The sequence below is a fragment of the Andrena cerasifolii genome, chromosome 11, assembly GCF_050908995.1.
Source record: "Andrena cerasifolii isolate SP2316 chromosome 11, iyAndCera1_principal, whole genome shotgun sequence".
NCBI lineage: Eukaryota > Metazoa > Arthropoda > Insecta > Hymenoptera > Andrenidae > Andrena > Andrena cerasifolii.
Genome location: NC_135128.1, coordinates 10,117,378 through 10,132,398, shown reverse-complemented (window position 1 = coordinate 10,132,398; position 15,021 = coordinate 10,117,378). Strand labels below are relative to the sequence as shown.

At 47.3% G+C, this 15,021-nt stretch overlaps 1 protein-coding gene across 2 annotated transcripts in view; it reads left to right on the top strand.

Annotated features, from left to right (window-relative positions):
- Mdy (diacylglycerol O-acyltransferase) overlaps positions 1–15,021 on the top strand; it is a 93,110-nt gene that overhangs the window by 66,396 nt on the left and 11,693 nt on the right. For both annotated transcript variants that reach the window (XM_076822688.1, XM_076822687.1), the window contains 3 exons: positions 646–826; positions 1,857–1,965; positions 11,421–11,465. In XM_076822688.1, the coding sequence (XP_076678803.1) occupies positions 646–826; positions 1,857–1,965; positions 11,421–11,465 (335 nt within the window). The remainder of the gene's footprint in view (positions 1–645; positions 827–1,856; positions 1,966–11,420; positions 11,466–15,021) is intronic.

The window sequence follows — 15,021 nt, the reverse complement described above, 5'->3', positions numbered from 1 at the left end:
CTTCAGCGACCAACGTGTTTCTCCGTAGAGCTTGGAAGCCTCTTTGTTTGTCTGAAACTGTTATTGTTGAAAATTAGTATCTCTCAAACGCTCAAACAGGGTAGCAATATTGAAGTCCACACTTCTCCTACAATTATCTACTTTTTTTTTACAATTTTCAGCTTTGTTCTGAATTTGAATCGCTTCTGATTTAACACGCCGCAATCGTTCGACTTTTCTCTATCGCTTCATACTTAGTTGTGGAAGTAAAACGAGATTCTTCGTACGACGCTCCGGCGACAGTCGACTCGGGAAATAATAATCGTTATCACGGCGGAGCAATCTGAACTTATATTGCGCTAGGGATCGAAGTTTAAATACTTCCCGGTTTTTCCTCGGAAAGATTAAACTACACACCGTTTCTAGTTCCCCCGCAGGGATTCCGAGTGATTATCGGGGCACGGCCCGAGGTAACTTCTCGGCTACCTTTTCATCAAACTCTGTCTCGGCTCTCGCCTTTTGGATTTTTGTTTCCTCTCCCCTTAGACCGGCCGAAAGCCAGAGAGGGTCGGCGGGCATTCCTGTTGCTTTGCCAGACGCGCCTGATTCATCGCTGTAATTCGTTTTTTTTCCCTCCTCTAATGCGGATACGATTTCTTGTTGCAGCTTCCAGCACGAAACAAAACGGCGTGGAGGTCGATGACTCGAAGCACGAGGTAGACGGGGCTGGTACCACCTTGGTGCAATATCCGGACAACTTGAATCTCTGTGATCTTTACTACTACATACTGGCGCCTACGCTCTGCTATGAACTGAATTTCCCCAGGACACAAAGGATTCGGAAGAGGTAAATAGTAATAAGATCCCTCTGCCTCTTCAGAACTTTCCTTTAACAGCTGCTTAATCCTGCCTTCGAGTTTTTCACTTAAACACCCTCACCACGTAATTTCACGGTTTTATTAAAAGCAAAGGGACGTGCAGCTAGTACTACTTAAGCGCAGTGCTATCGATTATTCTAAGTTGAAGTCAGGTCGGAATGAAAAACGAAGCTGAGTTCGAGATGAAATGTTTGATTAGCCTCCATATTAATTTTATAACTTATAGCCGACCTCGTCTCAATGGAAGATACCACTATTACAATTTCAAGCTTTTATTGATTGGATAAACACGTCCCCCTTTGCCGTTAATACTTCGAATCGATACGTCTGCAAGAAAATTCGCCTCGGAATTAATCTGGATTTTCTAAATCGTTCTGGCGTACACGTTCTAATGTACTTGCGCGTAGCCATTCATGCACTCGGCGGAAAGTTCGCCTTCTTTTTCCCTTGGTTTCGATTCCTGCACACTTCCATCGGGAAGGAAACGCAGGGGATGAAGGCAAAGTTGGCGAGCGGGAGTGTTCGCGAAATTAGATTTAAGTGGGCTATTGTTGGGAAAATAGAGGAGGGTACGTTTGGACGGACTCCGGAGGGGGGTAAGGTGATGTATTCCTTTCCGTGCTTCCGGCTCCCGCTTCCGATTGTATCCGGAGTCCCAGGATTTTCACGGAACACTTTCTTCCGTCTGCGCGCGGACGTATGTACTTTCGCGATGCATACATAGCGGGGAAGTGCATCGAATCTGCGGCTGGCCCCAGACATTTCTTGCCACTGGCGGTTGTTGGTCTCCGGAATCCCTGGGACAAATTGCGCTGGAAAGGAATCGCACATATCGCGGCGGAGCACTTCGGCGAAGACCGTGTTGCGAGTTTTTCAGGGAGAAGGCTAGCATTCGCGTAGAATTTTCAAAACTGACGAGTGCACGGTAAACAGAGGAAGAACAGCAGCAGAGTTCCATTTCATTTGAATTCTATAGGCCTTTGTAAATATTGTTCGCAGGTTCCTGATCAAGCGGATCCTGGAGGTGGTGGTGGGCTGCCAAGTGGTCATGTCTCTGTTCCAGCAGTGGATGATCCCGTCCGTGAAGAACTCCCTCGTCCCCTTCGGCGTAAGTCTTTCATTCGCTTCCTAGGAGCGCCCAAAATCTCTCCGCGAAGTGAAATTTCATTAACCCTCGCGGATCCTCGGCCCATCGAACCCGTACATCATAGAAACCAATTTTCCAATTCTCCCGTCCACCGTTACCGAGCGCCATCGCGGGGCCGTGCATCAGACCCCTGATTCCTTCTATTCTCCGCAGGAAAAAGATAATAATCTATCTATCGGTGGCTCGGTGCATCGATACCACGCGGACGTTATTACGGGGAGGGGCTAATTATTTACAGGGACGGTCGTAAATAAGCCGGGGGTAGCTAGCCGCCGGAGCGAAATGGTTTCTAAGATAGAGAGAGGACGGCAGAGCAGAAGTGTAATTTGGTTTCGGCAAATAGGTGCGATCAATCTTTCGCGTAATTCCCCCGGTCGGGGGCTACGATACGCACAAATATATGGCCGACAGAGGCCAGAACCCGCTCTGCAGACCAGCCTCTCTACCCCCTACCAGAAGATCCTCGTGCGCCCCCGTGCGTCGCTCGTAATGATGTGTTTCTACGCGCCCGGCACAATAATAGTCCTGACGACCCATCAGTTTTTATCTCGCCGGGCTGTTAAACCCCCCCTCCGCGTCCCTATTTCCCCGGCTATATTTGACAGGCTTGATCATTTGTTAGGAAACATGGCCCAGGGGCGCATTTCGCGAGCAGCCACGGGGAAGGCGCGCGTGTTACGGGTCCTATCGCGACACGGCCACGGCGCCGTGATCACTGCGCGACTGTAAATATTCGGGATAAGCTGGCCGGACGTTTCGGGCGGAATGCAACTTGGAGGGCATTACGATTACATCTGTTAGCGTTCGTTATTTCCCTGCGCGGGGGAGTAACGCTGCTCGGACGTGAACGATAAAAATGTCCCGCGACGTTGATGGACGATCCTGCTCGATAATCGGGGCCGAACTATCCATAATTCTCTACCGTATTCCCGCCTAATGGGATTCATCGATAACCGACCGGGAAGCTTGAGTCCGCGGGCTCGCAATTAAGATCCGTTTATTTCCATTAGCGGATCGATTTACTTGTTGCCAATTCGAACGTCGTCGCCGGCGCATTATTCGCTGACCACTGAAACGAAGAGCACCGAATGGAGCAGTTCCGTTGTTTCTAATTCTGGGAGGGTTCTCTAATATCGCGAAATTGTTTTCCATTAAGCTGGCAGACACGAATGACGGGGACGTCCGGATAAAAGCGACGACGATTTCGTGCATATAATGGGCCGACGATACCGCGTGCACGCAATTGGAATTATCGTTGCGATGGCGACGATTGCGGCAAAGACAACACAGAGGATCGGTAAGTGCCTTTGAAGACGCTCTTGCCCGTCTTTGCAAGTCATTTTGATCTTCTTGTTTGAAAGCGTTCGGTGGGTTTAAACGCGCGTGTAACCGCGATGGTGACTAACGATCTGACGTTTATTCGTTTAATCCCGGGACGTTAATTGAAAGGATCCACGGTGGTTTTGATTGTTCGTTAACGAGGGAAGGGATAGGTCCGCTGTCAGCCAGTGTGCAGCAGAAATTTGCCGCGCGTGTTCGCCGGCTTCGTAGATTTAAATGGATCCTTTTACGCGGACAGTTTTAACCACCGCTGATCCGCGCCGGACATCCGCGGTTTACCACCTATATCCATAGATCGTCGTGTAATGCAGCTCGCCTGTGTTCCCCCTTGTTATAGCCTTGAAACTTTGATAAACCCTTCGCTCCGAATCTCTACATGTGAATATTTCGCCCGTTTCATAAAGGGAAACGAGACTTTCAGAGTAATTAAGTAGAATGATCGGTTTATGGTCAGCCGCGAGGTATTTTCATTTTCCGTCAGAGTGACTCCTTTACTATTTTATTTTACACGTAACACTTTTCGTTCTACCTACATACAATTCTATTCACTAAAAAATTAGATAGCAGAAGCTTAAAAATCATAATGGTAACAGAAAGAAAATGAACGATAATGATACAGACTATTCTGGACGCGTTCCACCATCGCCGTGACTACATCACGTTTATTATTAAGAATTTTAATTGAAAGCATCAGTGCCATCTGCAAATTACTGTCAGCTGTCAGCACAGCTACCCAGTTTTCCATCCCATTATCGTAACATCTGCAATCAAAGAAACCGGTCCAAGATAACTGTCGTTACCTGTCCGTTGGTTACGCAAAATCGCTGGGGGGGTGTCTCCGGGGCCGGCGTAAAGGGGAAAAATTGTCGCGACGTAATTACAATGCGACGAACAGTGGCAACTGCAGTTATCAATTCCCGCGGATCCGCGCGATTCATCGAGGGAGAAAGCAATATCCTCGGAATCGATTTCTCCTCGGCGCACGGGGCTCGTCGTGTCGGGCTTCTCGCGACAGTGATAGACCATCGCGAAGTAGATCGAAAGACGGAGACATTTTCCCCTGGCAGCCGGGGCCGGCCGATCGGCGACGTGACTGTCGTCTCTGCCATCGTGATTCGCAATTATCGAATCCAATTTGTCCGTCAGCGTGGCAGAGAGAAAGCTGGGAACGGGACGGTGAGGGGAGGGGGCCAGGGGCCGGTGGGCAGAGGAAAGAGAAAACGTAGAAAAAGAGGTGGGAAAGGGCGATCGAAGATAGGGAAAATGACGTGGCGGGCGACGTGGAAATGGATAGAGAAAGAGGCTGCCACCCCGGAATTAACTCTGGCGCACCTTGCACGGTAATTACTTTGCGCTCGTTCGATATCGCGGATCTGAATGCGATAGAACGAGACGGTGAACAATATCGGAGGAGCGTCCACTCGACCAAAAGATTCGCTTTGTTTCTTCCTGCTGCACCCTCCAGCCCCGATATTCTCCCGCGGCGTCTCGATCGACTGTAGTCGGAGGGAATCTCGAGCGATTCACCGGGAGCAATTTGTCCGCGGTTGAAAATCGTGAACCCAAGGGCTGTCTGTCTTGTACTTGGCGTGAAATCACTTCCAGGCCCGCGAGCATCGCCACTTACGTCGATCTCGTCGAATCGACGTTATGGAAACGCTTAATAATCGGTCGACGTGCACGCCGTCACCGGGACCGACTGCGCGTGAATGGGATAGAGGGGGCGAGCGCGCGGAGGGGCGAACCATCTAATCGCGGATGCGCAAGTTCTGTCTCGGGACGAAAGGCGGTCTTGTTGTTACCAAGTTTCTCGACAAAGTGTCCAGTTCTACTCGGCTAGGGTTACGCCTTCGCTCAGGGCTCGCCCCGCATTTATGGAAAAGGGAAACGTCGCGCGAGCGTTGAAATCAAAGCGTGCCTGACGCCCTCGTGCAGCGAAATAGGGGGTTGGAAGTTGGGAATGCATGGTAAACTGAGAATAAGAGCACGGCGAGGCTGTTTCTTGGAATTATCGATATCTAAATTCTAAGGGAATTTTTTAAGAGAGACGAGGGGTATTGTACAGACCTCATAAAGCCTTTCGCTACCCCTTGGGTCTGCAGAGTTTTTATCACTCGAAACTTCTCGCAATTAATATTTCTTCCATGAATTTCCCGAGATCCGATGAAACTTAAGTACATTTGACGTTCAACTTACTCTTGTAGGTCCTGGCAACAACAGCACCCCAGTTTTAATTACTTTTTAATCCTCGAATCAATTTCGTTCGGATTTAACCAAGTTCCGGTTTAAATGTACGATACTGAAACATTTATCGTTACCGATTACCAGTCACTGCGTCTTGCTTGCTGTTGCATACCTTACAGGGAACATGTGTCCCCAAGAGTTTGCACCGGACACTTGTATAAATCCGTGCACACTAATGGCAAGTCACATTCCAAGTAATCAAGTGCCATGAACAGACGCGAAGTTATACATGCACAACGCCCAACTGTAAGTCTTCTACGCGAACAGGGGAATTCTACTGATTGCACGGTACTTAATGAGACTTCGTACTTAATTGTACCTGCAAAGAAATCGTGATTACTCCCTCATTATTGGACTTCACGCTTCATGTCGTTTTTTTAATTTCAACCAAGTACCCCGGAACACCATCTTCTTTCCAATCAACAATGCAAATTTATCTCCTTCTTCCTCGCCGGCTACGTTGGCGGCGCCACGCTGAATTACGATTACAAAACAGGCCGGCCCGCATTGAAAACTAAGTTGGGCTCCGTGTTACGCCTATCAGCGGCATCGACGAGAACTTGTTATCATTAATTAACACGAAAGTGGCTACTAACGTAGAGGCTTTGATTAATAAAGTTATCGCGCGCAGGTGTTAACGATGCGCCGGGACGGCAGGTTTCTTCGCGACGCAGCCTCGACGTGAATTTTATTCCAATTAATTATTGTTAGCCCGCCGCCGCGCAGCCAAGTGTCAACAGACGGTATCGCGCGTGCACGCGTCGTAATGCATTCATTGTGCGAGCAATCCGCCGCTTAATCAGACTTAATCGCCACTTTATTCCCCGCGTGGTCCTCGCTGTTTATTAATTAATTTTCCACCGCTTAGGTGTTAACGAGGCCGCCTGGCTTCCGGGTGAATTCCACCGTGACGTACGTGCCTCTGTCGTCGAGCAATCGACCGATCGAAAGGCGTCGACACGGGCATCGTTGGCACGGCGTTGGCTTATCGATTCTGCTGCTCGTCGACTTTTCGAGGGAAATGCACGGAAACGGCTAGGCGTAAAATAGTCCAGGGGCGCAGTCTGTAATGATGCACGAAATGGACGGAGTTTTGTTGAATCAAACGTTTCTTTAAATAGCTAAAATATTGTATATCCACTTTCAGCGTTTTCGGGAAGAAGAGATTTAAACGTGCATTGGCACATAATATTCAGGGGCATACAATGAAGATAAAACATTATTTTTGACAAGTTTATGAAGTCGATATAAATGTGACTTTTATACAGCATAAAGACACAGTCGAGAACTATTTGTTGCATATGAAAACTCAAATGTCACAAAAAGTGGATATAAAATATTTCTGTGCAAAGCCATCGATATATATGATATAAAGTCATGCTACTTGTAACGAGAAAATGGTGGGTAAAAAGCGGAGAAAAGATTTCCTTCGCGATCCTCTCTGTCGGTTGTTTCGCAACCAGATAAGACCGGCAAGTAGAAGTGATCAGTACGCGACCAGACACAGTCGCCAGCAATGTTACATTCTAAATCGTGTCACAAATTCCCCACTCGAAATTAGGTAATCCTAGTATTACAAGAATCAGAGAACAGAAGGTCTAACATATTCCACAACTAAAAATTAATTTGATCAATGTCGATCTGGAGACAAAACAGGCCGTTCAATGGAAACGAGAATTTTGTATCTCGCTTCAGAATTATTCGCGTCTAGCGGTTAATCGAGGTCGAGAGAACGGCGATACTAATTCCGATTATGGATCGTGGAAAATTTGCTCCCGTCGGTGAAATGCAAATGGGCGGCGGCACGTTTCGCCTATCTTTCACGGCGCTCCACCACACGGATGACTTCACACTGTAGGGCAATCGACCGATCGAAAGGTGACGGCGGGGTTGCACCGAGCGTCGGCTTATCGGCTCGACGACGTGCTACTCCTTAAAGGGATGAACGTTTAAAGGATTTTCTAGGGTGTTAGAGAGACGGCGAGGGTGGGGGGGATGGGGCGCAGCCACTGCAACATCGCTGCTCGCACCTTCGAGGCCGTTGACGGCGAAACGGATGAAATATCGTATCGATTTCCCATCGTGAATGCTCGTAAACCCTCTCCTATTTTCCCTGTCTGTCATTTTCCCTCTTTTTTCGGTATTGTACGGAATCTCCTTCAGACACCGTGAATGCACGGGTCAACGAGCAGTCGCCTCTGGGGGGGAAAAAAAGCATCGTGTCCCCTTTCTCCCACATTGTGGTGGCTTTCCGCTCGTATTTCTACTTTCGTTCGGCGCTCCTTTCGGCTGGAGTGCTTCCAGGTGCCCGCGCGGTCAACGGCGCCGTCGCTGACGACGGGAAGGAATTTTCAGTGTGTCCGATGTTTGTCCGGCTCTTGTAGGTTCTATCCAAGACCTACAACGATAGGGGTTGCGGGAAAGGTCGACCTGAAACACGACAGGTAAAAATCTGTCGACTGCTCGCCGCTGAAAAGTCGATGGTTCTGCTTGCAGTGACAGGTGAAATTCTCATAAACGGAAGTCCACAGAACAGGGTGTCGTTGATGATTTCACCCTTCGCGCGAGGAAAAGTTTATCTCAGACTGTCAATTCAGTGTTATCAAAATTACTGCTCTGTTTACTCAGACGTTAACAGATTCCGATAGACATTAAATACACGTTTCTCTGGATATCGCAAGTAGTATAAGCATGAAACTCGTCAGACCAAAATCAGTTTCGTACCTCAAAGGAAAAGAGCAAAGTCGTGGCGAATTGAGGGAAGACATCACATTTGTTTACACAATAATGGCTATTCAATTACCAGCACACTTGTACGTTTATGAGAGATGAATTTACCTCCGTCGATTTTCCCCTTTCTTAAGGGGTAGTACACCGTTCGTGGCAACAATAAGAACGAAGGAAACGTTGCGTCAGTTATGACGTTTAATAAATGATAAGAGCGACGAAAATTGATTCGACGCGAAATAAGGGAAAGCCCTAGTCAGAGCTCCGACATCAGATGTGCCTGGCGACCCTCCTTTGAAATTACCCGTAATTTTTCTGGCCGGCGCGAGTGACGGAGATGAAGGGAAGATATAACAGCCCCAGTTCCCGCGCCGTTCTCGGCCCGCTTGGAATTCAATTCGAGTCCCACGGTACCTCGAGAATACTCGCGGAAACGCGACAAGAAGGTGTCCCTGGATGCAAAGCCGTAAATCTCCGGTCGCTAATTGAAACGACGTCGAAAGAAGGAAACGGTATCGCGCGACAGGTACCGCGAACTGTCCTGAATCGCGGCGCGGAGGGACAGTTTCTTCCACTCGCTGTTCCTGTGCTGCTTTCTCTCTCCCTTTCGCTCCGCGGACCTTGTCTGTTGCTTTGCCCAGCGACGGACTCGCCTGTCCCCTGTTGGAACAGTATTCAGTTTCAGCGGCGTAAACATCGAACGGCGATGGTCCCTGTTGCGGACCCCATCAAACTCGAGTGTCGGCGTTCTCGCTCTAGACAGCTTATTATAACCCTTTGTGGCTGCTAAGGCTTCTCGCCCGAAGCTTTCTGCCCTTTGATCCGGCCGCACGATCGATCATTGCGCAACGTCTCACGTCCACGCGATACCAAAAGGGAAGGACGAAGAATGAGTTCTGGGCGGCGTGTCACCTACGTGAGCTGCTTTAAACGCAGCCTTCTGGGAATCCACTGTACACCCTGCGTTTATTTGGTCGTGTCGCAGGTGACGCTGCCTTTTTCTCATCTCGATAGATTTCTTTGTGAAACGAAACCCCGATTGCCTGCGCTAATTACTGGCTGACTGTTCGACGAAGCAATTGTTCCGTAAACGAACTATGCTACTCGAAAAACCCGAATATTCGTGGTTACTCGTATCGGCAGGCTGGTTAATTTGATGCTCCTTCAATCGCCTTTTCATTTGCCAGCAGTTCGATGGATCGAAATAAACAGGCGAGGTTCCTCGTTAATACAGTCTAGCGACGCGATACCTCGGCGTTTCCACGCAGCCAGCCAATAGCCACTTGCCTTGTCCGTGAGGCTTTTATTTCCCTGGATCGAAGCGAGCATTTCGTCAAAGCGATTCGTAAAACATGTGTCGTTTTACAACGGGCACGCGCAGGACCTCAAATTAGAATATTATATTCCCGGTTTATAACGAACCTGCATCAAGCACTGTAATTGCGAATCCCAGGGCGCGTATAATTATACATAGTTTCATTTTAATCTCCGAAACATCCACGAAACTGCCGTCTCCGAAGTGAAATCAGATTGCATTTCCCTCACACGTACGCGACGCCGTAGATAGAAATTTTGATGAAAGAAGCATAATTACTTTAATATTTGAACGCGTGTGATTTACAGCGTCACGTTCTCAGTTCATTTATTTTTTCAACGATTCTGGCCAGTGTTACTATTTGCGGACAAATTATTAACAACATATTTCAATTAAGCTGGCGTAATTAATTAAATTATTTCGAAATAAATCGTGCAGAATAATTTGTATAATTGGAGGAACAATAACCATGGTAGACTGTATTTACAATGGCATTAATTTTATTGTAATTACCATATCACCCAGTATAAGTTTTACATTAATTTCCAGCTTATTCGTCTAACGTTGTAATTCAGTACCAGGGATTCCTAAATACGATCTTCCAGTTATTGTAGAGTCACGAGATTAAATTACGCGGCCACGCGAGTTCGCACACGATTAGGTGTAGCTGTGTGCACGTGTGTGCAAATGGCATGTTGAAATCGACAGGAGGCTCTTTAGGTATTTATTTGTAAGCCCGGTATATAAGCATCGTGGGTTCTCGTGTTGTGCCATTCGGAGAGACCTCGACAACCGCCACTTAAGCGGAACGCCGGAGGGGTGGCTTCCTTCCCCTGTATTCAATTAGTACACCGCACGAAATATCAATTCCATTGCTGCAAAGCTCCTTCGACGTTTTCGAGTGCCAGGGGGGGGAAAGGGGATAAGAGGATACTTTCTTGCGACCGCGGAAATTCCACGTGCATCGTCATTCAGTGTCTTTAATCTTCAGAATGTTTGCGCTGTCGATTCAATTTATCAGTCGCCACACCAGTAAGAATTCACATATTCGTTTCGGTCGCGAGTAATAACGCTGTCACCTGTAATACGCGATTCCAAAGAATAATTACTGAATCACGACAGGCACGTATTATTTCTGTGTGAATTCTGCTCGATCATAAAGATAATAGAGTTGGAAATAATGCTCTTGGGGGTATTGTAAAATGTAATAGCTGTTGGAGAGAAAATGGAGGAAAACGCGAGGGAGGGTTGTTTGTTCAAAATCGCGAGTGTGTGCATAATGAAATAAGTTCTTTGATCAGAAAAATTCTTCTATAAGTGAACGCCAATGCTTTATTCCAGATCACAATGCATCGGTGCACACCGCAGTAATTATTGCGACCTATATTTTCGATACTTCACAAATATCAATCTTTACAACGAATTCTCAAGCACCGCGATGTATTTCCCCACAATTATTCTACTCGTTCATTCTTCATTTCATTATTTTCATAATTGAAGTTCCATAATTGCACTTACCACGCGGACTACCCCGTTAATTGTTTTTGATTTTTTTAATTACGAGCCTCCATTGTTCGCCGTAATCACCGCGCGAAAATTTCCGCGCGAACTGGCGGATTCGCGCTACATATTCCACAGGTTCGAGTCCAATTAGGAACTTTCGTTTCGTACCCCCGTGTTTTATCGAATCCGCTTCTCACCACGGCCCTCCGACTTCCACTCCACTTGTATTTACCGCCGGCCTGCGCCTCTCCTAAAATTCATAATCGAATCTCTTTTTGTTTTGCAGAACATGGACGTGGCGAAGGCCTCCGAGCGTTTGCTGAAACTAGCCGTGAGTATAATGCATTTCGATTCCAAGGAAAATAGACCATTAATGACCGTAGTATAATTATTAGTAAACGCGCTATGAAAATACAGCGAGATCGCGATTTCAGCGAACAATTATTCCAGCACCCACGGTGAAAATACAAAAATATAAAAATCCTGAAAAGAGAAGGGACAAATAAAAGAAAAACCTTCCGCATAAAATGTCGCCTTGCCTTAGCGTCAATTTCGCACTGCGATCACAGAGCTCGCATTTTCCATTTCATTAACGCATCCGGGGCGCTCGCCGCGAAACTCGTACCGTTCACCCTCGAATTGTTTCCCTATTTGCGCAAAGACCTCTCAAATAGAAAGCCTCGAAGCAATATTTGCGAGTGCAATCTCCTTTTCGCCGGGGCGATGTTCCGCTTGAACTTCGTCGCAGCATAGACGGCATCGTTCGATCCGTAACGAAGCGGGAACGACGCGGTGCAAGGGACCTGGTGTCGGGAAACGTGTCTTCGATAAGTGTCGCGTTTAATACAGCCCCGTCGCGAGCCCCAACCCCGGCAAAGACAGACACAGAGAGCGCTTTAGTCTCGCGCCGTGGAACGTGCTGCAGCCTGCGAACGTTTGAATGCCAGCCGAAAGTTCCGCTGGAATCTATGAATTCATGATTTAACTCCCGTCGCCCGTGCAACCGGTCGTTGCTGACATTTCCAACGTTGAATTAGACGCCTCGGAGCTGGCGGCTTGTTACAGAGTTTTCCGGTAACGTCAGTTCCATCAATAATCGAGCCAGCGAATCGCGGAACCACTCCGAGGCACGCCACTCGCCCTCGTAATAAGGTATTCTTTCCCCTTTCTGTAGTCGAGGACTCGAGGGGAGTTACGTACCCAGCAGCGAGTGCGGAAGTGGTAGCCAATGGGAGGCTCGATGTGCCGCGTATAATTCTCTTACGAACTTCCCGGTTCCTTCGGTTCTTAAGAGGAACTTTGCGACGCAACGACCGCGAGCCAGTTCGCTAATAGGAGGAGACAAAATTTAGACGTCACGTTCCCCCCGTTCCCCCGCCTGGTCCGCGCTCGAGCGTTTCTTCGGCGTTCCGCGCCCGTGAATGCGCGCCTTAACTTCCCTCGTTCCCCGGAGCGCCGATTGTTTCGCGCGCGGCGGAGGAGTCAGCGCGGCCGGAGGCAGCCGCGATCGCGAATATCTGAGAAGATTCCCGACGCCCCCGCAGCTGGCATTGTTCGTTCCACAAAAGGTCGACGCGAGCTTTGACGTCGTTACGGTGATTTTATCGAATCCCGAGCGTGGAATAACCGCGTTGCCCCCATAACCGACTATGTAAACTCCGAAAACACGGCATAGTAATTCGACACGTAACAGTCGCGGATGCCGTTAAAGCCGCGGCTCGATACTCTCTTGGCTGGGTGCTTTCAATGCGTTAATTAAAATTTTCGCTGGTAGTTTACACGAGACCGTTGCGTGCACACGTTAAATCCCCCGGCCTGGGTTAAATGCGAAACGCGTGTGGCAAAGGGACGATGTTCGTTGCTGGTAAAAACCGTGAAATTAATCATTTAATCAGACGGAAACATTGGTGCCACTAATATCGCTTCTGAACAAACTCTAATCGAGATAGGTATGTTCTATGAAGCTAGTTGCTCGATTATACATTTCATTCTTCATAGTTCTTATTCTGAAGCAGCAGAATAATTTTATTTTACTCGATAAAATTATTTATTCATGAAGAATCATTTCAGTTATGTGAATACCAGCAATAACGCGTCACCCTGTAGGCAGTACCAACCCGTGTGTACGTCTGTACGTAGAAGAGATAGGGGAAAGTGTGCTTTTGAGAACGCGTGTTGTTTCACAGCGATATCTCAATTACTTCCTGAGATATAGGCCTTTAAAGATAGCATCTAAGCCACGCAGGGCGCTCGGGCTACGCGGAAGCGCCGTGGCCTAGTTTCAACCAGGAAATGCAGCGACCCACTTTTTTTCTAGGAAGTGCACGCGTTGCACGCAGCAATAGTAAACAGAAGAACTGCTGACTTAGCGTCACTGACCAGCGCACTGCCGCCGAGCTTGACCTAGGCTAGTCACGTGGAGCGACTGAGACAGCGCTAGCGAAAGATTAAAACTTAGGCTTCGCTTTAAACGACGGTATCTCAAAAACGGAACGTCGTATCGACGTGAAACAAAAAGTGGTTTAAAGGGGAAGCTTCTCCGGTTCCAGCAATGTGACCGCTGATCTATTATTCCGGCTGGGTGATACGCTATTTGTAATTGAAAAATTATTTTCGCAGGGTGGATCAAAACGTTGCTAGTTATTTTTCTATGAGTTCGCAATGTGTGTTATTGCCGGATTGCATCAACGGATTGTAATCAGAAGAATGGGTCCTTCAGTTCGCACCATTCATTTTTCCGTATAAACGTGAAAACTCTGTGCAAGTGTTGTGCAAATAGGCGAGACAATTCCAATTTTAGCTGAAAGATTTTTCATTTACGCGGAGAAGGAGAGCAAATACGAATTTTTTAGGCTGGCGCTGGGCTGTTACGGCGACTGTGTCGTGGCGTGGAGTAAATAGTCCCGCAATATCGAATGTTCGATAGCACTGGAGCGTCGAACGAGAGGGGTCACGGCTTCTGGAAGCGCTCGTCTTTCAATCGTCTTCTCATTTACAGGTCACGGATCAATCGTCGGTGAACGAACGTTCAATAAAGGGGAGAGCAATTGGCCTGTAGGAAAAAAATATTTCCCCACTTGCGAGGAATTACGAACGAGCACTCGCGAGTGTAATAAATCTACACAAATATTTCTATACCGAGTGACTCTTGTGGACTGACCGGACCTGATTGGTTTCGAAACTTCAGAATACACGAAACACACGTCTTCCATTTACACATAAATTTTTTGCTAAGGGACATTATGAGCGAGCGCTAACAAATCTACAGACTGTAACAGTATAACAGGGGAGTAGCGTCTAACGCGATTCACACCGCTGGAAATATCTTTAAATCATCCCTAGGAAGCAGCTGCTGTAGGTATACTACTCGACACTATTTTTTGCCGAATATATGATTACGTAAACATTAATGAAAACATAAATGCCCCAGGAAAGGCAAGTACAACATTCCTAAAAATCATGTAAGAAGTAAATAAGACAGAGAAAACGATTTACATGCAATTTTAGAAAACTTATAACGAGGGAAAATTTATTGCGACACATTTTCTTGGCGATAAAGTTTCTCGCTTAAAAAATTCTTAAATTTGAAACAATACGCCATCTTCTTCTAACTAATAACTTAAAACAGTGCCATCTAACTAATAATTTAAAACAGTGTTATCATGTCAGATGATACACTATTTACTTTACCTAAATTTCGCTTAACTTTTCGCGTAACCGATCGGCATAAAATAATGTCCAGCAGAATATCCTTGCTAAGAGGCACACAAGCGTACCACAAGCTTCTCACACTCCTCCCTTCATCTTCCCTCTATTCATCCACCTCATCGCCTCGCAGCCACCAAAAGTTATTTGTCATCCCTATCAGGAGCGAGCAACGGGTCCCC